The sequence below is a fragment of the Carassius auratus genome, chromosome 7 (assembly GCF_003368295.1).
Source record: "Carassius auratus strain Wakin chromosome 7, ASM336829v1, whole genome shotgun sequence".
Classification (NCBI taxonomy): domain Eukaryota; kingdom Metazoa; phylum Chordata; class Actinopteri; order Cypriniformes; family Cyprinidae; genus Carassius; species Carassius auratus.
Genome location: NC_039249.1, coordinates 8,773,998 through 8,800,954, shown reverse-complemented (window position 1 = coordinate 8,800,954; position 26,957 = coordinate 8,773,998). Strand labels below are relative to the sequence as shown.

At 36.5% G+C, this 26,957-nt stretch overlaps 1 protein-coding gene across 3 annotated transcripts; it reads left to right on the top strand.

Moving 5' to 3' along the window:
- The first annotated feature begins 266 nt into the window (after nucleotides 1–266).
- tspan18a (tetraspanin 18a) lies at nucleotides 267–26,957 on the top strand. 3 transcript variants are annotated; one of them, XM_026267034.1, is made up of 9 exons: nucleotides 267–647; nucleotides 11,502–11,587; nucleotides 21,211–21,306; nucleotides 21,688–21,882; nucleotides 25,097–25,171; nucleotides 25,257–25,355; nucleotides 25,431–25,592; nucleotides 25,938–26,021; nucleotides 26,283–26,957. In XM_026267034.1, exons 2-9 carry the CDS (start codon nucleotides 11,585–11,587, stop codon nucleotides 26,328–26,330), a joined length of 762 nt encoding a protein of 253 aa, XP_026122819.1. In that variant the 5' UTR covers nucleotides 267–647; nucleotides 11,502–11,584; the 3' UTR covers nucleotides 26,331–26,957. The 3 variants fall into 3 exon arrangements, with proteins under 3 accessions (XP_026122819.1, XP_026122821.1, XP_026122820.1); XM_026267036.1 differs by having other exon boundaries at nucleotides 269–647; nucleotides 11,502–11,578; XM_026267035.1 differs by lacking the exon at nucleotides 267–647 and adding an exon at nucleotides 4,475–4,493.

The following is a 26,957-nucleotide window of genomic DNA, read 5'->3' as shown; positions in this document are numbered from 1 at the left end:
GAATCTCACTTCTCTGTTTGATGTTCATGTCATATGTGACTCATATATGTCTATCAGTAGTTAATAAAAATCAAATCAACAGCAGGCTCAGTAGTGAATGTTTCCTATGAGGAAAAGACTATAGCCTACCCATATGCTGAGTTTTTCACAAAGCATATATAAATAAGCCTTTAGCCTCAAGACACCTGCTGGTCAGAGAGGGTTTGGTCTTACTAGAGACTGAATGACTTGATTTAGGTTTTAGATCAAATATAGCTGCCGGCAGCACGGTTTAAATCATTGGATTTTCAGATGTGTAAAGTTATATAACATGGTATATAAAAGGATGTAGTAGGTGTATAAAATCACCAGGCCCGTGATTTTGTCTGATTTACAGGATAATTAGTCATCATTATTTGGAATATGAAGAATTAATGACAGGAGGCGTGAAGGTCTAGTAGCCGCCCAGAATCGCAGAGCGAGCAGAGCAGCAGTGTTGAGTGGAGTCAGTGCCGCTGAATGATTCAGTGCTGTCGAGAGGAATGAATAAACGGAGCCAAAGCTTCACACAGCAGTTGAAGGAATCCTAAGGACGTTTTCATCCTCTTGGATAACGGAGTTTTCGTTAAGTTCGCCTGTACTTAAACGCGACGAAATCACAAAGCACGGTAGGTGTTTTATACCACAGACAACATCACTGTGAGCTGAAAGCAGCAGATAACTGTTGAGACGCGTGTGTATTTCTGAGGATCTGAAAGTTTCTTAGCGGACATGAATATGTTTTACGATGACATATCACATTCGATAAACAACAACAGGTTTTTTTTTCCAAGGTTGTTTTGGCTACCTTGTATTGAGACCTGTTAAATTCGACTGTAATTGCATAAAAGAAGAAGAAATCACTATTAACTTTTGGTTTAGATTAAATTGATGACAAAAATATAATCATATGAGCATTTTACATAGCCTCATATGTCTATGGACTACAATTTCTGGGAGATGAATTAAGTAGTATTGATTACAGGTTTGATCATCAGGTAAATATAACTGCTATTCATTTGCATAGAACAAGGTGGGAGATGTCACGTGATTTCTGGGTGTAGGCTAACCCAAGTTATTTTTAATGTGTTTTGAAGATGGAAGACTATTTTGTTTGTTGGAAGGAAGTCTGTGTTTGTGGCTGAAATGATTAGCAATAAGGGAGCCAAGGGTTTTCACTTTTGCTTTGGTTAACTTGTGTAATCCAATTTAGCAGCTGCCAAACCTCACACATGCTCCCTGGGATTATGATGTGCGTTTGAATTCAAGCCAGCCATATTTCTCATTTTCCCTCTTATAGCCTACTATTCCCATTACCAGTTGTACTTTCCTTTTCAGGTAAAGTGATCATAATCAAAAACAGTAGTGGGGGCAGGTTGGTTTGCTGCAATTTAAGAACTACAAAAATATGACAAAACTGAAAATAATCAGATAAAGTTTATTTTTTTATGAACACCCTGGGCCACCCTGATCTAACCAGTTTGATCAAGATTTTCCTGGTCAGTTTCCCACCAGAGATAGTCAACCAGATCATCTTGGGCCAGCTACTAACCATAAATATCTAACTTGGACTAGACACTATTTAAAGCAAGCTACCACTGGAAGTTTTATATCTGTATAGTACAGCTAGAGTTAGACTATTATGAAAAAGTCCAACCCCTTCTCACAGAAAAGCATAGCTATTTCACAAGGTGGCGATTTTGTATGAATTTTTGTATGATTTTTAGGAAAAAAGTAAGCATGAAGGCCAGCGCCTAAGCCCAAACATAACTTCACTGGGTCATGAGCATGCAGATAGTATGATTATTTATCAATACAATGGCACAAATTCAGATGAATTAACCAATTAGCCAAAGCATAAAATAGTTAAGAATTGCCATGGGGTTGTGTTTAATATTGAGGCTTTAAAACTGTTGTATGACAATGATCAGAATTCATCAGAACAATTTTAAGAGGCGTTTAGACTGAAAGCTTCTGTCCCATGTTCTAAAAATTTTTAAGCTAAAGTAGTACTTTTTTAATGCATCATTCAATGATCATTAAAAAAATAATAATAATTTGGCAATTATGAAAAATAACATTTTCATAATTCTGTTTAAATGATAATCAATGATTATTGGCCATTCTTTACCTGATGTCCCACTTTTGCTCAAGCCATCCTACACCATTTCTGACACATGTTCTTTACTACTCCTAATACCCCTGCAGTATGTTGTCATTCAGAACACTTCTGACACAAATCCCTGCTTCCAGAAATCGACTGGCCATTTAAACTTAAGATAGATGTCAGAAGAAATCCCTTTTAAAGCAGCCAGAGCCGTCATCCTCTGATATCTATTGCTATTCATCCTCTGGCTTTAGTTAAGACAGGCAAAGCCACTTAAAAGAAGCGATCGCGCCGGGGAGGATCTGATTGGCAGGTGAGGGGCTGATTTGGAGGCAGCGGGATTAGAAAAGTGTCTGAAAGAGAGGAGAAGAGAAGCTCGGTCAAGACCTGATTCCCCTTCAGTGATTAAACTGATTAAATGCATTTACTAGGTGGAGATAAAGAAGGGTGTGGAAGGGCTGACGTGCCAGCACATAGACTTTTCTCACTGTGTATTTGCTGATTACAGCATAAAACAAAGTTCACTTATCTCCATCAGAAACAATGGCTCTTTAAAACAGGCTCAGACAGTTTAAGTCCATTATAGAATCTGTCAGTGTCAAAAGCTGTTGGATTTTGTCAGACTTTGGGGTTGGAAGGGGGTGAGCAAGAGCAGAACAGCACCATACAGTAGGTGTAGCACCTGAGTGACTTGAGTTTATCAGTCCACCTGTGGTACCAGTTACAGTACAGAATATAATACTGTCTACTTATGTTCATTCATGTTCTTATTCAGATTTTCATTTACATTGTATAATTATGGTTAATGTCTAATGAAAAACATAGCTTTACTGAGCTACACTCATAGGGTTTGTTAATTTTAACATATGACACATGATAAATACAAATATTGGTTAATTTCATTTAAAAATATCTGCAGAATTGTATCTCCCACTTTTAATGTCCTAAATGAAGAAATGAAATTTCCCACATTGGCCCACTTGGTTTGTCTCTCTCTCAACAACTTGTTGGTTAAAAGTCTTTTTATGTGTTGGGTTATGTTAATATATATATATATATATATATATATATATATATATATATATATATATATATATATATATATATATATATATATATATATATATATATATATATATATATATATATATATATATATATATATATATACTTTTTTTCTTTTTTTTTGCCACAGTGGGACAATCTTTCATTTACTTGAATGACTTTAAAGAAGGGTGACATGTACAATGAGAGTTTCAATCATCATCTGCATCACTTTATTGCATTATTCCATACAGTGAAAGTTAAGTCTTATATTGTGTTTCACAAAAGAAAGTTATTCAAGTCATGAAGATCTGGTATAAAATAAGGGTGAGTAGATGACGATTTTCATTGTTGGGGGAGCAGTTGAAATTCAAACAGGCTCCACCACGTTAAGTTTGGGGAAATTCAGTATTTAAGAGTTGAATTGCTATACAACAATGGAACTTTTCCTTGGTCAGTAAATTTGTTACATATAAAGAAGTGTAAATGAAAATTATGAACAAATTCCTATAGATGGCATTTCAAATAAACCACACTCAAATAATGTTTAAAATTTCAAACAAGACTTAGTCCATAATTCTAAATTTCGAACCTGTGCTTATTGTAGTTACATTTCAGTTAACTGGAATAGCACTCCTTAGATTCAGACTCGAATAGCAATTCTGCATTGTGTTTGCTACTTCAATTCAAATTCAGGAATTTAATTGGAATTTAGAAAGCATTCTCAATTGTACAAACACTATGCACTATGCAACATGTCATAGCATGTGCACTACCCACCAGACAAAGTCTCCAACAATAAAGAGTTTCTTTGTCCAGAGCTCCACCTGTGAGCATTTATGATGTTTCTTCCCCGGCCATGATCAATGGTGACCCAGGAAATCCCCAGATTTCAGTTTGTAAAGGCTGGGGCCATGCACTGAAGCCTCTCCTGGGCTCATCTGAAAAGCTTTTGAAGCGTCTATATGTGGTTGAGAATGTGGATAAAGCTCACAGGTGTCCGTGTTCATTTTTACTTTCTGATGCGAGTCAAGGTCCTGCAACATGCAGCGGATTGGCTAATTAGGAAGGAAAAGATAGGAACCAAAATTTCATTTCACAATGAGGCAGTTCTGTCATTCCACGCTGCATATATGTGTAGCGTATTTGTGGGGAGTCACAGTGAAATGTCCAGGGACACGCAGAAGTCCCATCTGTTCCTGTTTTTCAGCTGCAGTCAAAGCCTTGCTGCTTTCTCCGAAGGCTTAGCGGGGGAACTGATCAGGGGAGGGTTTGACTACATTCAGGTGTTACTTTGGTTCCAGAGCTATATGCATTATGTACAGTAAGTGTATTTTGCATACATTCATACATTTTATATTATTACAGAATCTATAGAATAGAAAACAGCATCTAGCATCATCCATCTATCCTCAAATCTGCTAAAATTACCATTAACTCCACATTCTGAAGTCATTGTTATGGTTGCAGGCTTCCTTGTCAATGTCTGCAGCATTGAACAATGGCCAGGTGGGGCCAGAAAGCCTTCTGTCAAAACCGCTTTGATACAACAGGATATTTAGTGTGTGCTATCAGTAGTGTCCCTCCCTAATTGTTTTCTTTGACGGACCTTTTTTGCTATGCACAAAATTAATTTCCAAGTGAAATGAGTTTTGTACATCAGTGTACATCTCCTAAAGTTTGAAAGTAATTAACTTGGAGTCACACTTGTGAGCCTACGAGCCAAGCAAACTAAAGATGCAAAGATTGTCACCAAACAGATTTTTATGGGATGCAGGTGTTCCAGCCTGGTCGTGTGTGGAAATTCATAACTGGAGGGTGTTTGGGGGTTTTGTACTGTTGTGCTAATGGCTATTAATGTTGCTTTGTCTTGCATTCAGTCTCAACAGGACCGGATGGAGTTTAATAATTGGACATCTTTAGTTTTCCTGCCAGCGCTTTGACTGGGCCGTATCTGGTCTCTCTGGTTACCTAGACAACTATAATAGAGACTCATGTTTGTTTTCATATTATTTGGTTGCTTAAATGTTTAGACTGTTGTTTACATTGTATTGAAAGTCAAGTTAACTTTTAAACCACTAGGGACATTAAGACCAGGCTTTTTCCATTAACATGAAGGTTAATGTACTGGGACTGTTAGCAGGTGGAGGATGCTCTATGTTGAGCATGAGAACACAAGCCAGAACCCTTCTCTCTTTGTGTGCTCTCTTGTTATAGAACTGTGTTGGAGTTCAGCTGATCTGGTGTTAATCTCAGTAACTGTAAACTACAAAGCTCTTGCATTTTTCTGTGGAAATCAAATTTGTTAACCCATTGCATGTTTCAAAAATGCAGTCTGTTTTTCATCATCAACCCCTAGGCTTCTTAAGGCATCAGTAATTTGACTGCTGTTTGTAACTGTGCCATATATTTATTTTTGTTGTTTTTTAATTGTTCTGAAAATAAGATTGTATGATGGGTATTTTGATTCAGATCTCAATGCTTTGGCCACATTATAAACTGCACCAATATTAAAATGTGTATAGGTACATTATTTATGTGAAGGATTAATTGTTGTATGTCTGTATTTATATATGTCTTTATTTTGGCACAAATAACCATAACTGAAAATTATGCTTGAGTACCAATATGTCTAATATGTTAAACACCATGAACAACAGCATAAAGAGTCAAATTCCCCAAATGTAATTTCTAAAACCTTATTTCTGGGTTTGGTTTCAGCTGAATGAAAACTTTATTTTGGTTGTGTGTTTCTGTAAAAAAATATTTTTGATGCATACAGAACTTTTGCCTTCATCTGTCATCAGTCTCTTCACGAACCTCTGCCCTGGCGCAGTAATTTACTCTGCCTCCATAATTGTCCATTTTTATGCACTGTACCTTGTAAATTTGAAAATGGCAGGACTCACATTATCCCACAACAATATTTCATCCACACAGTCTCTCTTTCTCTCTCTCTCTCTCTCTCTCTCTCTCTCTCTCTCTCTCTCTTTCTCTCTCTCTCTCTCTCTCGTCTAGCTGCACTATCTTACAGCATTTTTCCCAATATGCATATGTCTTGTTTAGCTCTCCAATGAAACAAAATCATTTTTAATTCCAATCTGACACTACTTGTGGAGTAAAGTGAAGTTCTAATAAAAAAATAGCACATCCAAACTCCATATGCTAGAAATTAAAGCAGAAAGAAGAGAATTAGGGATGAGGAACTGCTCTCCAAAATTCATTAGACATGCTGTTTTACTGCTGTTCACCATGTCCTACTGTGCTCTAATAGACGCTGAGCTTTGTGTTGGTAAAGAGAGACTCTTTGTAATCATGATCATTAGGCCCAGATGGCTTGATTGTTGTGAGGGATGTGTTCACCTTACAAATTCAACTTGGCCCGAACACACTTGCAGACCAACCAATATTAGACAAGAAATAGCGGAGGTACAATTTCAGTCATAGCTGTACATTCACTGCGATGATGATTATTGATTTTTATGGTACTGCAGCCTTCAGTTACGTACCCAATCTAATGTTTTGAATTTGCATTCATGAGGTGGCATGAACTCTCTCCCAGAGGCCATTTATTGGGTGGATGCTGTTTGATGTGAGGCTGTGCGAACTGAAGTCAGAGTTGTTGTTTTCGACCAGTGCAGTAATAAATCACTCCCTCAGAAAGTTTGAACCTCTCAGACAATGAAACATCAGTAAAAAATCTGGCCATGCAGTAAATAAGTCAGAGAGTTACACTTTTTCCCCTTTAGGTATTGGCTCTTTGACTTTCCAGGTGTCTCATGGTTGCTAGTTCTGTCTTTCTTGTTTGAATCAGCCAAGTAGAAAATGAAAAGTCTGTGAATGACAGGATAAAAAAAAAAATAATAATTCAAATTCAGTGCAGTTTTGCGACCTCTGAGCATTTATATGTATCCCCTCATGATATAAGCGCAATATGCATGTAAATATCCACAGTATCAGTGTAGAAAAGTAATCCTGCACTTTTAGAGTTTGCTGCACCATTGTCTGCTGTTTTGTCCCAAAGAGCCTAGGAGGTTGAATGCATATAAAGGACGTGAAAAATGTGGTAGTTGTGATAAGCAAACAGGTGATTATAGGTATTTAAGTGCTGTTTATAATATGATCAGATGTCTAGAAAGTTTTTGTTTGATTCTGAATTTTTTTTTTTCATTTGATAATACTGAATGAGAATACTCAGTAAGAATGTGGTCTTACTGTCCATTTCGCATATTTTACAATGCTTGGATTTATTCAGCTGAATGGTTTTCTTCTGAAGTCAGTGCAGAAAAATGTGAGAAATGCCTGGGCTGAAAAGGTCTGTGATACCTGGACATTATCGATTGATATTTTATGAAAACAGTAATTGTAATGTCATTATAACTAGAAATGGGATATGAAAGTAAGAAGTTTCTTACAGGACAATGAAATGTTGAGGAATGAATGTGTGAGTTTTATTCTGGCCAGTTAAGAGTTTGTGCATTTGTTTTTCTGTCATCCTTTCTAATTTAATGACGGCCTGCCAAGTGTCATTTAATTTATAATGCAACATTTATATTTGAAATATTAAATATTTAAAAACTGTATTTATTTTGCACATAATACATACCATAAACTGCATTTCTGCAGTTTACATCATAACAATAGGCAATTTTATTAAATTAAACAATGTTCATTTAATTAAATTACAGAATAAATGTTGGGTTTTTATCAGATGAAATAAGAAACAATTGACAAAACAATGGAAAACGCTGCTAATTAAATCAAACTAAAAAACACAGCCATTTGGTTTTTATGGCCATATTGTGACTCCACATTGTGTAATTTAGTGTAGTGTAATTACATGTGTTGCCCTAGTAGGTTTGGAGTGTAACTGCACTTTGGGCCAGTCACAAGATGTTGAAACATTTTTCCCTTGAAATCTTTGTATATTTACATAAATTGATTTCAACAGCTGGCTCATAAGTCGACCGCCCCATAAGGGAAAAGTCTTGGTGCTTTGTATGTCTAGTCAATCCCTGATGTCTCTAAGTGTCTTTTATGCTAGCACACCACCCACACTGAACTACTGCATTACCCAGTGACTTCACGCTGAAGGAATTGTTGAGCCAGTCATTGTTATTGAACGTCCGAGAGACTAATATACCTAATCGTGATGCTAGCTGCATGTGTGTTGTTTGTTCAACATGCTGTTGAGTGAATAGTGGAGATCAGTGGACCATTAATGGTAAATGTGCTACATTTAGTGAATGTAAAGTGCATTGTAGGGGATGAAGAGAAGAACTGCGTATTTTGTGTCCTCACAGGTGGCGCTACAAAGTTATAAATAGTATATAAGCCATGCACTCTAGGTTGTTTTGAAGAAAAAGATCAAAAGGTATGCCTTCACCAAAAATTATAACATAAAAAGAGTGAACTGGTCCTTCAAATGTTCCATGGCCCAATTCTGTGTCCTGCCATGAGTGTTTCTCAAACGGTCAGCTTCAGTTGTGTATACTGTATAGTAGCTGAATAGCTTTGTGCTCGGTAAGTGGATGGATATGGGTCATGACTGATTCCCTTTGCCCCTGCCATACTGGAACGGACTCCAGAGACCACGAGAGAAGCCAGGCTACTCAGTGTTTTTGCCATGTACTTTGAAGATATACTGCACATAATTGTGTCCTTGGGGTATAGACTATGGCCTTCAGTGCTCCACTTTCATGGCTAAGGATTTCTCTGATACCTGTCATCTGAAACAGCAGGAATGGAGCTTTTTCAAAGAATGATCTGCATTGTACCACGTAATGCTCAGAGGGACTGACGGGAAGGGAATCCTTACAAGATGTATGGCAAAATTGTGGTTTTCATTTATTTTATTTTTTTAATACAGTTGACTTGACCCTAGGACTCCCTGCAAAACCTTTGGAAAGCTTTTCTTAAATTGTGAGATATTTGGCTTATTTTAAAGTGCAAACAGCCTCGCAGAAAAGTGTTCAGATGGCTCCATCAAATGACACTGAAAGGCATGCAATGCACACAATTTAATTCTCAGTGCACATAATTTCATAATGATTACTCTTGATGGGTAGGCTATATAAAATATCTATATAAACTACTGAAAAAACACATGCAACTTTGTATATATATATATATATATATAATAAGCAAATGAAAATTAGAAATATTGCTAGAAATATTACAAAATTATAAATATTGTTTTGGTAACTAGCTGAAATAGGTTCAAGATAAAATTACTAAAACTAATTACTAAAACTGAAAGCTATAGAGATAATAAATGTGACAAAAGCACATATAAATACTAAAGCTTAAATTAAAATTAAGAATAAATCTGAAGATATTTAAAAATAAATGCTAACTTAAATATTAACAAATAATGCCTAAATAATATTAAATGAACACTGTTTCTTTCTATTGCACAAGAGTGATTTGCCTTTCTTCTGTCTAGTTGATATTTACAGTCTAAAATGTCCATGCAGTGCATTAACAGTTCACTCTATTTTGTCACATTGTTCTATGCCATAGACTGAATCTGTCATATCATATATTCCACAAGCAATCTAAACAGCACCTATATATATATATATATATATATATATATATATATATATATATATATATATATATATATATATATATAAAAAAAAGGAATATCACACTAATATTAGGTACTCATATTTTGGAAAATATATTTACTGCTTTTCTGTTAAAAGGATAGAATACGTCAGCACAATGCAAATCTCTTTTAAATAAGCTACGTTCTTTTTTTACAAGCCACTATAATACATTCAGTTAAATTAAGTGACATCAATGATTCCTGTATGTATGCTTTTCATAATATATATTTTTTAAACATGATAATATGATTTTATTAATCGAATGTGTTTTAAATACATATGTACTGTATATATATTATATGCTTGGGCGAATGTGTCCTACAACAGAAAAACAAATGTTCCTCAGCTGAACTGCTGACATGTTTTCTGCCTCATTGAACTGAATCAAAACAGACAGATTCACTTTTATTATAGTTTGAATTACCATTGAAGCCCTTATGACAGCTGGAAACAAGTCTTGGTAATGAGTGCTGGTTTGTTTATCTCAACTGTGTTCCAGCCATGGTAAAGTTAATGTGCCGCTCTTTCTCAATCATCATTTCTCACAGTTTGTGAAGCATTGCAGGCTGTGGAGCCCTCAGAATTGAACGGCTCCTGGAGGATGTAACTCCGCTGCGCAACAGCTGGAAAGTTACTACAGGCAAAGATCAATATGGATGCGGAAGCCGAATTAATATTCAGGAAAATGTGTGGTTTTGAAATTTTGTAAAGAAAAAAAAAATATCCAACCTCTTCAGGAAAATGCATTTTTGAATTTAGTTTTTTTTTTTAATGTATGACATCTTTTTTTTTTTTTTTACAGAATGTATGTCAGGTCGTAAATATATATAGGTTTCTGATTTGGACTATATATAGGGTGTATAGGGTGATATTTTAGCAACACTTATTTTGTATAAATTATTTTTTTATTTTACTTTTTTTTTTTTTTTTTTTACTTTTCCAGAGCATAAACAGAAATCTGCCTGTCTGATCAACTTCAGCTTTGCCTTTGCCTCCTCATTCTGGTTCTCCTGACTGAGCATTACATTGTAACACTTTGATGTGATCTGGTTGGCTCTGTGCACCTCAGACAGTTTCCTGTGACATTTTATTGGTACTCCATTTTCCTCTCTGTTTGTTTCCATGGAAACAGATGAACGTTTCAGTCCCTTAGCGGTGTGTCCTATACGAACTCCCCACCATGGCTAATCTGCTCTTGATGCTCTGAGCTCAGAGGGTACAGGTTGACAAAGAATTTTCTACACAGTGCATTAAGTACTCTGGACACAAGTGCCTTGTATTGTTTTAGCTGTGTGGCCTCCTTGTTGATAATCAGTGTGTTAATAATATTCTGGTTCTCTGAAGAATTGTGCATGTGAAGCATCCTCGAGCTTGAAGGTTAAATTGAATAAACTGCTTGTGAGGGCCTCTGGAGAAATTCTTCTTTTTTTGAGTGAAGACAGTGTTTATAATAGCCACCAGTGGTCTCAAGGTCACTGGTCAGATTATAAGCATGAGGCTTTTGTCTTAGTTGGATGCCCTTGTTTGTTTCAGAAGGGACCTGAGCAGACATCTATCTGTTCACACTTGAAGCACCAAAAGCATGCATGAATACTAATAGCAAGAAGATTGCAAGCTTTAAAGAGAGCTGAGTATGAGGCCTCAGTAAAAGTATTTTTATGACATTTCTAAGTAACGTGAAATAATGATTTCTTCATTTTCTGCACATTTATCCACAGTCTCAGAGAAGAAGACTGAAGCAGATTTCTGAAAAGCATCCTGCTTACCATCAGCCGGAAGGGAGAGACATTTACAGGTACATATGGTATGGTGAATTTTGATCATTTTTAATCATGCCATCAAAATCTGTTGGCTCTTGACACTAAGGTCAGCATGCAAATGAACATTAAGTTGATTCTTAAATTTAACCTCACATATAAACTTGGGAATGCTGCCTGTTTGTGTATCAACAACCTTCCATCTAAAGAATCATGTTTTTTATAAAACCCTCATCATGCATTGACTTTTATTTTGATCTTGGCTTCACAGTGAATGATTTAGTACACTTCTCCTTTAACAGTTTCTTGGAAGAATCAATAGTTTGTCTCTAATGCTTGTCAAGCCATATTGACAGTATAATGGTAAATGCTCCTCCTAATCATTTAAAGTTGGCATGAAATAGAAAATTCTGATCATAATTTCTTGCTTATTGTGAAGTATATCCAAGTGAAAGGGCTTTTCGAACAAGAACAAAATGCAGGGCTGGACTTGATTTGGTCTATTGGGAATTGATTGGATCGTTGTTGTTTCCTAAGTGCAATCATTTTATACGAGTAACAGGTTGCTGGAGGAGAAGGATTGAAACTCATCTGGCAGTTGGACAACCTTATTGCTCATTATAACATTTTAATTGTATATTTTGACTACATGATGAGGGCTGCTGCATAAATTTCTGGCCACTAAATTATCAACATAATCAAAATTCTACATGCAACTCGGTTTGAGTTGAGCTGTTTTTTCCACCACCATAAGCTCCATATGTTCCGAATAAATGAGCTATAAAAATTGTATCTAATTTTTCAATAACTTTTATTTACCATTTTTTTTTTAAACAGATTATTGTTTTATGACTCAGGCTTTACAGGGTTAATATGTTTTAGGAGCAGAAGGTTTTGTTATAGACATTATATGCAAAGAAGTGGCAGTTGCCTTCAGCCTGAAGTCTTAAAAAAAATTACAGCCGAGAGAAAACAGACGACGTTTCATTTGAAAGTGAGGTAAGTGTCTTGTTCGGAGCAATCCGAAAAGACATTTTGAATGGAGGCTGCTAGGGTTCCACTATCAGCAAATTCAGACATTCCCACACTGAACAAATAACTTGTTCTCATGCTGAGTAAAATGTGGCTTTTTACTACATTCAGCCGCTCTGAGAATGTACAAGAAGAACAAGGGTAAATTTAATCTCTGGATTTGTATGCCATGAAATGTCCTTTTCCCATTGTTAACGCTTGTTTTGTCTAGCAGTGCTTTCCCTTTCCTTCCTTTGTAAGTGCAGAAATGTGAAGGAGCCTGAACAGCAGTATACTGAACTTTCTGGGAACAGAGGATCAGTGTGAAGTGTGTTAACACTGTTCTGCATTAGTTCATTCATGTTATTGTTGGTATTTAGAGCAGATGGTTCAAGAGTAAAGTATTTGTGCGAGAAGGTTTCCTGCTGGTTTTTTTCTTTTCTTTTTTTTTTTATCAATACTTCTCCCTCCAGGATTGATCTGTTTTTTGCTTCTGGCTCCATGAGTCTGTCAAACCTTATCTCAACAGGGTGTTAACAGACATTCAGTATAGCTAATGGTGAGGTTTTTCATCATGTTCATGCTTTTTGTTGCTGAAAGCTTGTATTTTTGAGGTTACGTGTCCAAAAGGGTGTCTGGCAATCTCAAAGTTTATTAAAATGCAAACATTTGCCAATAAAAACCTGAAATTCCATTGTTTTCAGGGAACCAGTCACCCACCCAATCTCACGTACATGTTTGTATCATTCTCAGGATGTCCTTAAAGTACGAGATGCCTTTTGGGAGTTGTCTTGCTCTCAGATTGTGACCGGTATCCTCTAGAGACAGAGAAGAACAGCACAGCTCAGTGTCTATCAGTTTGCAGATAGCACTCAGTTGCTCTCCGACGCTAACTGCCTAACTTTCCTTTTAGAATAATTAGAAATGGGAACATTATGCTAACACATAGAGAATGTTAATGATCATGTACTCTCCTTTTTGCTGGTTTTCAGGATTGTTATTCTCTCCGTTGTCATAGTGAGGATTTTTGGACAAACTGGAAAGATTAATGTACCTAAATTACAAGAAGATGTAGTCCTCTTTTCCAAATGTACTTTGTAATGACTTTATTGGCTGTTGTTTTTCTGGCACTAATTAACTCTAGTCTAATGTAGATTTTTAGTGGACAACCACCATTAAGAGTCTAATTTAGAAATATGAATATTTGTTTTTGTACTAATATTTGTTCATTTAGTAATATATTTTTATTGATGAACTGATATTAACTTCTCTAATGTCCCTTTTGCGTGTATTTTATATTTCATAATTCCCACTTTTTATAATTCCTATTAGTTAGCTGATACTCTGGCATTTATTGATTATTTCCAGTCTAAATATTTTTTGTTTAGGTGTTAGATTTGATATGCTTTGTCCTGAAATATCCAGCACTTACAGCCTAATGCTGTGAACGTCTGCTAAAAGGACTGACCAATACACAGATCTATGAAGTATTTTAGGGTCAGTGTTTGCACTCTCTTAAAAAGTTCAGTTTTGTCTGTCTGACCTTACATCTGAGTCAAAACACATCATTTGAAGGTCATAGCATTTTGTGAGGCTCAGAATAACAGCTCCTGAATACCAATGGGAACATGGTGGATGAAACCTCTCACACATCAAATGTATGAAGGATTATGAAGACATTTAATCATAAAATTTCTAAAGTTTACATAGTTAAAGTCAGCATTAAGTGTAAATTCACTGCAACTGTTTTCCGAATGCATTTTATTTTGAAAGACTCATTCCACCCAATTTTTATTTTCTGATAACTTTCAATCAATGTTATAACTATATATTTTGGTGAAATGACAGGTGACTTATCTAGAATCATTCAGTCCGCATAAATCCTAACTCTTTCTTAAAATTGACTGCAAACTCGCATTCAGATCTGACTCTTCTAGCTGATGGAGTTAACCAAGTTTCCATCTTTTTTGTTTTCTAATAATCCATTTCACTTTAATCACTTTATGTCAAAATATGACAGAAAAACTGTCACTACTTCTGTTACATGTCAACTTGAAGTACATAACAGGCGATTAACAGTCCAAATACAGGTGATTAATAGTGATTGAAGAATCACTGTTTCTACTGTGTACTTTCATTGAACCTTGAGAAATGATGAGCTTGATCTCAAAAGAAAAGGCGGTGAGAATATTGGTGCAGCAACTAATCAACAGATCAATTCTTAGCCTAAATGCATTGATTGGCTAGCACTGCTGTATGCTTCTCTCTTGGGTAGACTGAGGTGCTGACATAATTAGATACACAGGCATCTCTCTTCAGAAACATCATCCTCAGATACAGCACGCTCTAGAATGCAGAGACTGTGAATGATTGAAGGCATCGGGCTGCGATGGGAAAGCCATAAATAATAGCAGTGTTTACTGGTGCATGTTCTGAAATTAACTTCTTTTAGTATTACAGTAATGCATTTAGCATGTTTTAGTGTTGTATCCTTCAAAACATGCTATTACATGAAAAGTAACCGGTCTTTTTTTACTCTAAACTATTTCCTTTAAGTGATGCCCTTTAGCTTTGAGAAACAGAGTAGCATTCATAGACTGCCTCGTTGTGCACCAGAGCGCGGTTCATTAATACAGAGCTTATGATGTATGTTGTGATGCCACATGAGATGGTAACTCAGATACAGCCGTTTCCAAAGGGCTTCAGTCCTATAAATTCACTTTATGTGTCTGGTTAGCATTCAGCTCACCTCGCACAGCAACCATTGACTTCTGCTCTTTAATATGGATCGTTCCTCCACCCTCCACCACTACATTTTTTCTCGTTCCTATCAGTTGAGAACCATAAGAGGAAAATAATATATTTTTGTATGTAGTTAATATCATGCTATAAAAGGTAAAAGAAATAGCCGTTTGACCTCTGTTTAGGGGCTTGGATAAGAAGAAAAACTTCCCAGGGGTAAAATACAATCCTTACGAGGTCAGTCTCAGTTCAGGAATGTATGCCAAAAATATCGAGGACTAGTAGTCAAAAGGACTAGAAACAGAGAGGGCCGTACATCTAACCATAGATCCTGTTTTGACAATGTATTACAAAGACTTTTAAGGTGGTTTATTAATGTTAGAGTCTGATCGTTACGTTGCAAAGTGTGTGTTGTGTTTTTTCAGTATTGCAGGAAATGTTGTTGAAGGGAATTGTCTAAAGAAGTGTCGAACCTTTGAAATCAGGCTTTAACTTTGACTCATCTCTCTCTTTGTGTTATTACATGCAAAATAGTGACTTTTCAGTGCTGAAGTGTTTTAAGTTCAATATATTCCGCTGAAATCAGCCCCATGCTGATACAGTTATGAGAAAAGTTAAAAACATGCTGTCTGGTTTATTGTCTTTTACAATGCAATATACGTAGATGGCTTATTTTTCTTTTGGCAACTGTCATAGCAAACATTAGTCTAATAGTAGTGCATGTTTGTCAAACATCTTCTTAGCAAATGCTGAAGTGTTTAAAATGTTTATTAAAACTTTAAAAATTACTGTAAAAAAATAAAACCAAAACCTAAATGATATTGGTTTATAATGTAAATAAATTAGATCTTTATAACAGAATAGCAGACTTCTTACATAAAATGAATTATCAGTTGTCACTCAAAAATGATAGGCAGCGAGATGATCTAAGCTTGTTTTAGTTTAGGTTTTTTTTTTTTTTGTGTGTGGACTGTGGAGCAAAACACAGACTGTAATGCAATACAATTACATGTATAACTTAATTTCTTTTTTGCTAAAGAATTATAGCCTGGTAATACCAGACTCTGCTACTTCACTTTGCTTCGTAGACAGAGTCTGGATTGGCATAATAGAGAAGTGTTTTCTCTCTCGCTAGGGGGCGCTTGTCTAAAGTTTAAACTCATTGGTTACCCGTAAGCCAATCAGAAAAGTTTAGTTATGACGTTTGTTATGCGCCTTTACAGCCGCATCGAAGCACAGACATCATGCATCGAACTCAAATCTATGATTGAACTTCCACTGTAAACCTGTTGTAAACACATGATGATGCGTGCGAAATGCCGGAGTGAACATGCCTGTAAACGACTTTTGCAGATTATGCGAAGTTAATCTACGCATCTACGTCACGGCTCTCAGCCCGCCCTCTGTTCGTTGATTGGCCCGGCTGTTTCCAGACCTGTGGCAAACAGAAAGCTCTGACGCTGTATCAGACTGAGTACAGAAGCGAAATGAAATTGAGCAGAAGTAGGAAGTCTGACGTAGTCAGGCTAACAGAATTACACTAGATTTTAGAAATATACTAAAAGGTTTTTTACTTGATTAAGTATTAATTTTTTAATCAGATGACAGAAAGCTTGTAGGAGATTGTGTCAATCAGGTTTTTCAGCAAAGTTTATAATTCAGAGGCCTCAGAAATTTGTGTATCAAATATGATGTAGTAGGCTTTGTGGTTAAAGAAATAGTTTACTGAAAATGTAAAAAAAATCTGTCAGCATTCACCCTGTAAAGAAAAATTATGATTGTATGCATCTGACAAAAAACACTTCAAATATCAAATAAAGGTTTAGAGCGACATGAAAGTGAGTCAATATTTTGAGATATTTTGTAACCATATTTGTTTGTTTTCGCTGAAGCTGCCAGTAAACATACTTTATCATTGCATCTTAATTCAGGCAGTAGTTTGTTGGTTGTACGGTATTCCTATATTTATTTAACTTCAGAGCTTCAGATTGATTTGATGCCAAAATGGGCATTGCGGTTCATGACAGGGAATCGGAAAGAATTGTCAGAGGCAGTCGTTTAGTCTGACACCTATCCTCCATTTTTAATTGGTAAATGTGACAGACCTCCAACAAAAGACAGCAAGACTTCAGCAGAGGCAGTCGGTAGGTGTGACATCCTTTACCAAAATAGAGTGCAGTTTTAACTCAAGTGCGGTTTTGGTACATGGTAATTATTCAATCAGAAACATGTTGCCTAATTATATTATTTGTTAAGCAATTTGTACTTCACAACCAGAAGAAATCAACCAGATGGAAAGATCTTACACCAGTGCTGGAACTCATGGGTCAGCTGAAACAAACATGTACACGGCTTGAAGAGCAATGTTCTCACGTCGAACTCAAATAGCTTATAACAAGTGTTTACACACAATGTGAGAAGTGGATGAAGAAGATCCTCCTGACTGCCTCTCTCTGAGCTGTACCACCCAGTTGGAGGCTGTCTCGTGATGGATGAGTGCATTGTGAATTCAGTGTTTTGCCAGAGCTGTGTGAAAACACTTCATGTGTACGCTAGGCTTCCTCCAGGCAGCTGTGACAGGTTGATTTATTCTGTAAGAGGCAGAGGCAGTGTGTGTGATTGGTTGTGTTCTGTAGCTGGATGCAGAAATCATAGCTCAATCCTGCCCCACTATCTCCTCGGTCATTGACTCTCATCTACTGCTCTAAGAGTGCAGTGTTTTTCCCTTCTACAGTTCAAAAGGTCCCATCGGCATTAAAAACACAGTTTTTTTGGGAATGATTTTTGAGTCCCGTGAGCAACAAATCCAAGACTGTGTAATCTGATAAGCAGATATTTGAGTTTTAACTGAACAGAAGCTTGTTTATGAAAAGAAACATCAAATATTCTACTGAACAAAGATTAACTACAATAACATTTGGCTGTGATTATTTATCTTTAATTACTGGTAACATATCCACATTTATTTTAAACTGGATTTATCCATAAAATTACTTGTATTGTGTTTACATGCTCTAATTATTGGCAATCTGATTGAATTTAATTTCAAACTGAAAGTTCTACCCTTAACACTGCAATCAGATTTACATATTTGTTTATGTGTACATTAGCATTACATCTATTTCAATGTTCAGCACATGTGCATTGCATCAGTTGCCACATTCAGAAACAGAAAGACACAAGAGCTACAGCAAGCATAACTGGCTTAATGCTTTGATGACAAAAAAATAAATAAAAATTAGAAAAGCTTCTTCAGTAAATATTCAGTCTCTGCCACTGACCAGATCATAAAACAAATAAACATACACATAAATGTTTGTAAGCTGGAAACATCACTGCAGTGTGCATGTGTGCTAGCATCTTTGAATCAGATTTCATTTTTCATTTCATTTTTATTTGACAGAGCCAACAATGAACAATGCGATTTTAAACTGATCGGTTCTATGTAAACATACTTTTGAATGAATCGTGAAATGGTTCTGGGGGGTGTTTCCCAAACAGCGACATAACTTTCTGCTTAACTGCCATAGTTGGAAAGACTAACTTCCTCATGATTGTTTCCCAAAAACGCAGGAACTCTGTAGCATATCCATAATTTGAATCACAGTTTGAGAGCTGTATTTCCAACCACACAAATTTGCAAATGCTCTTTGCAAATGTTCATTGGGACTTCAGTATGTATTCAGAAAGCACCAAATTGTTGAACTTGCAAACATAGTTGGCTAACTATACTTTTGGGAAATGCACCCGTGAATGATTTACAGACCTTATGATGACAAAAATTACAAATAAGTGTTGAGAGAGAATGAGTCCAAGGTGCTACTGTGCATATGTCAAACGTATCTGTCCATGCTCATCCGAGGTTGAGTATAATTTGAAAAGCTGTGCTGTGCACAAGATGGAGCAGAATATTGAAAAAGGAAAACCTGGGCCTTAACTTGCGTATTATTTAAGGTTGTTTTGTAAATCTTTTTAACCACTTCATAAAAATCATTTGTTCACAAATCAGACACAGTGGCTTGTGGTATGTACTTTGGAGCTTGTTGGAAACCCTGGTCTGCAAAGATGTGTTTAAATAGAATAACCCCATAGAATGATATCGAAACGACTGGTGCCAATGCTGACTAGATTTTAAATTATTGTTGTAAATTAGTATTTGACTATTCTGCATGCAGTCTGGAGCCTTTCAGATGATGTTTAAGCAAAGCAGCACTGTTGATAAAAGTAAATGAATTTTAGAGAGTACAAAGATACAAACAAAAATTTTACACGGTCCACTAATTTATGTAATGCAACTCCTTTTATCCATTGTTGGAGTGTCTGGATTTTTGTGATGATGTTTAAAGACTTCAGTAAAAAAAAAAAAAAAAGACAGCTGTGGCTCTGTGATAATGGCCTCGAGACTTGTGGGCTGAGCCTTCAAACCTTCTGAGGCTGGTGGTCTTAATCTAAGAAGACTGATATGGCCAACCACCCACATACAAATAAAATTGCTCACCCACCTGTGAGTTAACCGAGTTTAGCAGGGCTCCCAAGGTCCCTTCCATTCCGCCACTTATAACACCTGACTGACTCGCAGTGTTGCACAGGAAATTACTTTGGAAAAACCAGACTGGGGGGGATTATTGAATTATGCCAGAACCGTTCCGTGAGAAGAGAGGTGGAATTATCTACCGTCAGCTCCCGTGAAATCTGCCAGCTGTTCGGAGCTATATTTACAGGGACCACAGCTGCAGAAGGCTAGCCGAGACCCTGGTCGCTCATAGCGAACCAGCAAATATGAGAGCCTGTCTGTTATTATACGCACTGCTGCTTCACCTGATCCCAAGGGACGGTTTTTGAGGCAGAAGCAAAGTCAAAGGTACCTGTGGGAGGTGAGCTCTGGACCCAGTGCACTAATGAAGAACTGTACCATCATTAACCTAAATTCCCCTAATGGCCTGTAATTATAGAGAGTGCATTGTCAGCAAGGGACATTTAAGCTTTTCACGGAGGGAGCACTTACCATCAACCTTATTACTCTAAAAAGAAAAAGCGGGAAAAAGCATCAAACAGATATTCTTTATCATCACAAAGCTGAAAAGCAGGAGTTCTGAGTATAAATGCAGGACAGACTAAAAATGATCATTAACTTTGGGCAACCAGAATCTAATTCGACCACTCATTATGTTGTATTAGCACCTTCTAACAGTGTTTTTGTACACTGTGCACCATGTATTGTCTCGTCGCAGAGGAAAGGGAAATTTGCATCATTAAAGAAGCACAGGTGATGGAACATTGTTTGAAAACACCTGGAGCATATAAACAGAAAAGAGCTTGAGTGCTTAGATGAATTTCAGAGAAAGACTGGGGCACACAGCTTGCGGTCTGGAGTGCCGAAAGGACATGTTTATTTAGCCGGCTGAGGATCGCTCCTGGTGTGAAGATGAGCAAACGTGCTCCAGCAGTCCTGATGGTGTTTTTTAGCCAAGCTGCCTGCTTTCAGTACTCCTCCTCCATATTTCCTTTCACAGACAACTCATCGTGTACGTCGAGTCAGCACGTAACATGCATGAGCAGTCAGTGTGAAATGTTTTTATAGAGAAAATGCTGTGAACTCTGTTTTACGTACATTTTTGTGTTACATTTCCAGGCATATGATTACAGGAGCTGCCAGTCATTCTTTGAAATACATAATGCGGCATTATTCATCTGGAGTGCCTGAACACAATATGTCTGTCAATGTGTGTTTTGTCAATGCCAGTGTATTATTTAAGTGACAAATTCACAAAATGATCTCACTGAATGAGCTTAAAAATACAAAAGCCCACCAGCCACTGACAACGCTGACTCATGGACTTCTCTGTAAATGGAGCATGTGACGTTTGCATCTCCTGTGGAGTAACGCCTCTCTTTGTTTCTTACGATGCTTCCTCAGGGGCAAGGAGAAGCTTCAACAAGAGGCACAAGGATGGAGGGGGACTGTCTTAGTTGCATCAAGTACCTCATGTTCATCTTCAACTTCTTTATTTTTGTAAGTGCTTTCTATCCTTTGAATGGCACGAGAGAAGTATACACTTTTAAAAATGAAGCTTCCTAATGGGGGATTTGCAGTGATGTCACTCTGAACAAACGTTAACATTACAGTATATAAAAATAATAATAATAATAATACGCTCTGAGCCAATGTGCCTTCATTTTGCTCATGAACCACAATGCACTTCCTTTGTTCCTCAAAGTTGTTTTTTAGCACCCTTATGAATTTCCCTCTACCACACTAATGCTGTGGGAAAATATTCTGTTCTAAAAACTGAGCATCAGTCACATTGATAGGCTCAATATGGCTATTTCATAAATCATATTTTGTGTTTATATTGTACTGGGATCTATACTAAGCCGTTTTCTACTCCTTTAGCTCGGAGGTTCATTCCTTCTAGGGGTGGGAATCTGGGTGCTGGTGGATCCGTCAGGTTTCCGGGAGATTGTGGCAGCCAACCCTCTCCTGTTTACTGGAGTCTATGCAATTTTGATCATGGGCGGGATGCTGTTCCTACTGGGATTTCTGGGCTGCTGCGGAGCCATACGAGAAAATAAATGTCTTCTACTGTTTGTATGGGATTTTCTTTTATTACTAGATACATAATTCATATTACAGTATATCTCTATATGGGATATTTATTGTAAATGCTCATTTACCCCTTTTGTACATTTGAGATTACTTTTGCTGTCTTATAATGATCACTTAAAATACATGCATACCGGTGTGTGTGTGTGTGTGTGTGTGTGTGTGTGTGTGTGTATATATATATATATATATATATATATATAAAACTACGACACTACTCTTTAGCAAATATTAAAATAAAATGTACTTATAATTAATATATTAATTATACATTATAATGTTGTAGCATTTAAAAAATATATTTTATTTATATTTATTTAGACAAAAATATATATTCTAATATCAGCCATTACATAAAAAATATTGTCTTATCAGCATCAGAATTATATTAATAACGCACATCCCTATTTAGCATAAAAAAGGCAATGTGTGTAATACCCAATAATGCTTATTTGTTGCATATTTAGGCATCTGAAGTACTTCACATCTGATTCAGAACTGATTCAATCACATCTGATATAAATTAACAATTTATTTAAACAGAATTCAGACAGGAACCACTTTGGCAAGTTTACTTGAGTTTATTTAACACAATTTATCTTTGGCGGTATGGTTCCTTATGGGGGTTCTTGCTCCCAGAATAATTGAACATACAAGAGCTTTAACATTAACCCCCCGGAACCATGAATTTAGAAATACATAATAATTAAGACTTTTAATAAAGTCTTTAAAGCAAACTGTGATAATCATGTAGATGTGGCAGTGGTACGTCTATCCTGTAGCCTGATTATGAAGATGGGTGTCTCACCGCAATGAGGTCCATGCCAGCTAAGATTTTTGGAAGCCTTAGTGATCTGAAACAAACAAGACAACAGCCAGAAGGTGCGCAGTAATGTGCTCATGCATATAATGGGGAGGGAGGGAGGGTTGCGAGTCGTTGAGCATACTTACCAAGCAGTAGTGGCACGTATATATATGTCCCGTGTCTAATAGGAGAGATGTGGTGATTGGAGCGATTTGACAGCTGACCGCATCAGCTGTTCACAGCCTTGCCTACGTGGCCTGACTGAACTGACGCTGCGCTCGATAAATATACATTTTAAAATAGGCTATTACATGAAAATAATAATTTGCTTATTAGTATCAGCCAGAATTATATTAAAGGGTTATTCCACCCCAAAATGAAAATGTTTTCATTAATCGCTTACCCCCATGTTGTTCCTAACCCGTAAAAGCTCCATTCATCTTCGGAACACAATTTGAGATATTTTGGATGAAACCTGGAGGCTTGTCCCATAGGACTTGTTTACACTGCCAGTTAAATGTGACCCAATTTAGATTTTTTTGCTCATATGTGACACAGATCCGATCTTTTCTATAAACAGGAAAAAAGCATATGCATATTTCGAGATTGGTTTCAGGCCTCATTCATATATGGAAATAAATCAGATATAAATCAGATATGTGCCAGTGCGACTGTCATGTAAACAGGGAGATAGGATTATCTGAGGCATTACGTTCTATACGTCATTAAAACTGCAACAATTTGTAACTTCTCCGCGGTTTAATGATGTCGTATGTGACCTGTGCAGGCAAAATGAGTGTAAATTTGCACTGGCGGTTTTGAGCCAAAGGCAAAAATGGGAAAAATGCTCCAAGTAGTAATTAAACATCTACAGTTATCTTTATTTGTACATTTTCTGAGAGGATTAACGTTAGGTACCTTCTCTCCGCTCGCCCTGACTGTCATCTGAAGTTAGTGCATTTAACAGCACTTCTGATGGCACGCGATCCCAATAAATACATATACAGAATTACAGTCTTTTAGAATTCACGCAAACATCATCTGCTCTGTCTTAAGTGAATGCTTAGGGAACTGTTTGGGGAAACCATCTTGACGTGTAACATTATATTAGATCCGTGCATTACAGTATAGGACATCTGTATCGTTATAATAATGTTAATCTAACAACAAAAGAAAAGAGGGAATCACTCACTGCACTCCACTGAACTGCTTTTGTAGTTTTAATAATCAGTTTATTTGTAAAGAACACACTAAAGTTATTTTTTACGTTTGATTATTTTCTTTTCATACAAGAATGCTTTACTTTAAATAGAAAATGATGAAGGTAATTATTTGTTTCTTTCTAGGCTATTTGTTCTGTTTTTTTTGCATATGTTCTTATTTCTAATTGCAAAGATAAAATAAAAATCTGTATTGTGATTATAAATATAGCAATTAATTTTAAAGAAAAGACGGAGGACTTCACATATTGACTTCAAATGGGTGCGACTCGTTTCTTGTCTGATTCCAACAAATCATAAATAATTTTGAAGGTCTTTCAATGGAAAATGTCTTTTTTTTTTATTGCTCATTGTGACTCATTTTGTCAGCACAGGTCACAGTATTCTCATGAGGAAGCACATGTGGAGGCGGTAAATGACAACAACACATGCGCGATGTTTCGGGTGGTATAGCAAGTGTAAACACATGAATCGGATATGGGTTACAATTGAAAGAACGGATATAGGCAACAAATCAGAATTGGGCATCAAAACCTGCATTGAAAACGAGGCCATAGACTGCCAATTAAATAACAGTGTCAAGCTTCATAAAAGGTATGAAAAGTTGTCATCAGAATACTCCATCTGCAATCAGATGTGCAATATGGGTTATATGAAGCGACGGGAACACTTTTTGTAAGCGAAAACAACAAAAATAATTACTTTTTTCAATAATTCATCCGTGCCACAAGGATGCGCTGTTTTCTTTCAAACATCGCATCCTTGTGGCACGGATGACACAGAAGAGCACACGCAGCACTGTGATATGGAGTGACACAGAGAAGATGATTGACAAAGGAATTATTGAATAAAGTTATTCCCCTCGCTTCATATAACTCAGATTGCATGTCTGATGTCAGATGGACTATTCTGACGACGATTTTTCATACCTTTTATGGACCTTGACACTGTTATTTATCTTGGCAGTCTATGGGACAGTCTCAAGCCTCCAGATTTTCATCCAAAATATCTTAAATTGTGTTCCGAAGACGAAAGGAGCTTTTATGGGTTTGGAACGACATGGGGGTAAGTGATTAATGACAAGATTTTCATTTTAGGGTGGAGTATCCCTTTAATATTGTGAACTCCTGTTTACATCTGATTTAAATGCAAATATCCTGTTTTTCTCCTACAGTTCTTCATGCTCATACTCATCATATTCCTGGCAGAGTTGGCAGTGGCCATTCTGGCATTCATTTTCCGGGAGCATGTGAGTATTATTATAGCTGGATATGATCAAGCCACCAGTAATATACCTCTGCTCTCGTTACTAATGTCTATCTGTGGATCAACAGCTCACCAGAGATTACTTCACCAAGGAGCTGAAAACACATTACCAAGGCACCAACAGCACTGATGTCTTCACCTCCACATGGAACGCCATTATGACTACAGTACGGTAACATGCTGTACAAAATATAACACTGATGGCATTAAAGTCGTTTAACTGGGTATTGGTGTCTTCCTAGTTTGATTGCTGCGGGGTGAACAGTGCTGAAGACTTTGATGATCACAGCCTCTTCAGACGGCTGAACCCCAGCAGACTAGTGCCAGAGGTCTGTTGCCAGAGGAACGATCTAATGATAAGCAAAGAGGAGTGTCTCAAGGGAATTATGCCAATTCGTAACAAGGTCAGCAATGAGTTTAGTACAAATTAGTAAATGAATGGGAATGAATGTGCAGCGAGAAATGCATCGAGAAATTCTGTAGAAAAAAGAATGAAAAGCAAAATCAAAAGGACGTAAATGTTATTTTTGAGAAAGTACAATGTGGTAATATGACCCTATGTAAACAGCTCTTCAAATGAATGATTTGAGTTTCTGAGTCATATACTCTTCTGTTAGTATATATAAATTCATTCTAAGCAATCTGGAATTACATTACTATCAGTAGCTAGCTTCTAATAAATTCTAAATTCAATATCCACTGAAACAACATTTTGTTATTTCATATTAAAACGTACTTTTTTGAAACAGGGCTGTTATTCAGCAGTGGTGGACTATTTTGAGACGTACATCTACATGGCTGGAGCCCTTGCTATTGTGGTGCTGACTATTGAAGTAAGGTTATGATTTTGCTTTTGAATTATAAAGTATGATGTGATGGTTTTACACTTGGAATGTGATGACTATTTGTTTTGCAAGAAACTATGGCTTGTGATTGCCACCTAGTGGAGAGAGTAGACATGGCTTCGCCATGAAACGGGCTTCTCACAATTCTATTCAAATGAATGTAGAATACAGACGTTTTTTTTTTTTTAAACAGTTATTTTCAATGAACTCTTTGCTAAACTATATTTGTTTTTCTTTCTCTCCCGTCAGCTTTTTGCCATGGTGTTTGCTATGTGTTTGTTTAGGGGAATTCAGTAATATTAACATGCAGTAAATTAAGGACATTTCGAGGAGGAAGAATGTGGCCTGGCATGGAAGAAATTTTCAAATAAGAAAAAGAAGAAAACACTTATATATTTGCCATCTCTATGTTGTTATGTTGGAATATCTGAGAATTGCCAAAAATGTATTGTACTTCACAGCTGGGACTTTGAGGTACTTGTGAAATCATTCGTAAATTAAGGGTGGCATCTATGGCAGTCCTTTAAGGTTAATGGAGGACACCTTGCACTGATATTTGGTTGAATATTTATAGATGACAAAAAGACTGATTTGTACCAAGATGTTTTACCTCTTATCTACAGTAGATTGTTCACCACTGCTCCAGAGCCATGCTTAAAAAAACAACACTGTGTGAATGGGAGTGTATGTCTGTGAAACAGAGAAGACTGGTTTGTGTGTGTGTGTGTGTGCTTGTTTCTGTATAAAACCAAGAGGCCAGCAGCTTCTATAAAGTAATGTTTTGTGAGTTGCAACCATGAATATTTTATGTGATTTTAGCAAAACTGTGCTGTATTTGTGATGTATCTATTGTACACGACATTGAATGATATAAAAAATAAATAAACAATCTGCAGTGCTTATTTGCATTGTGTTTCCCATCAC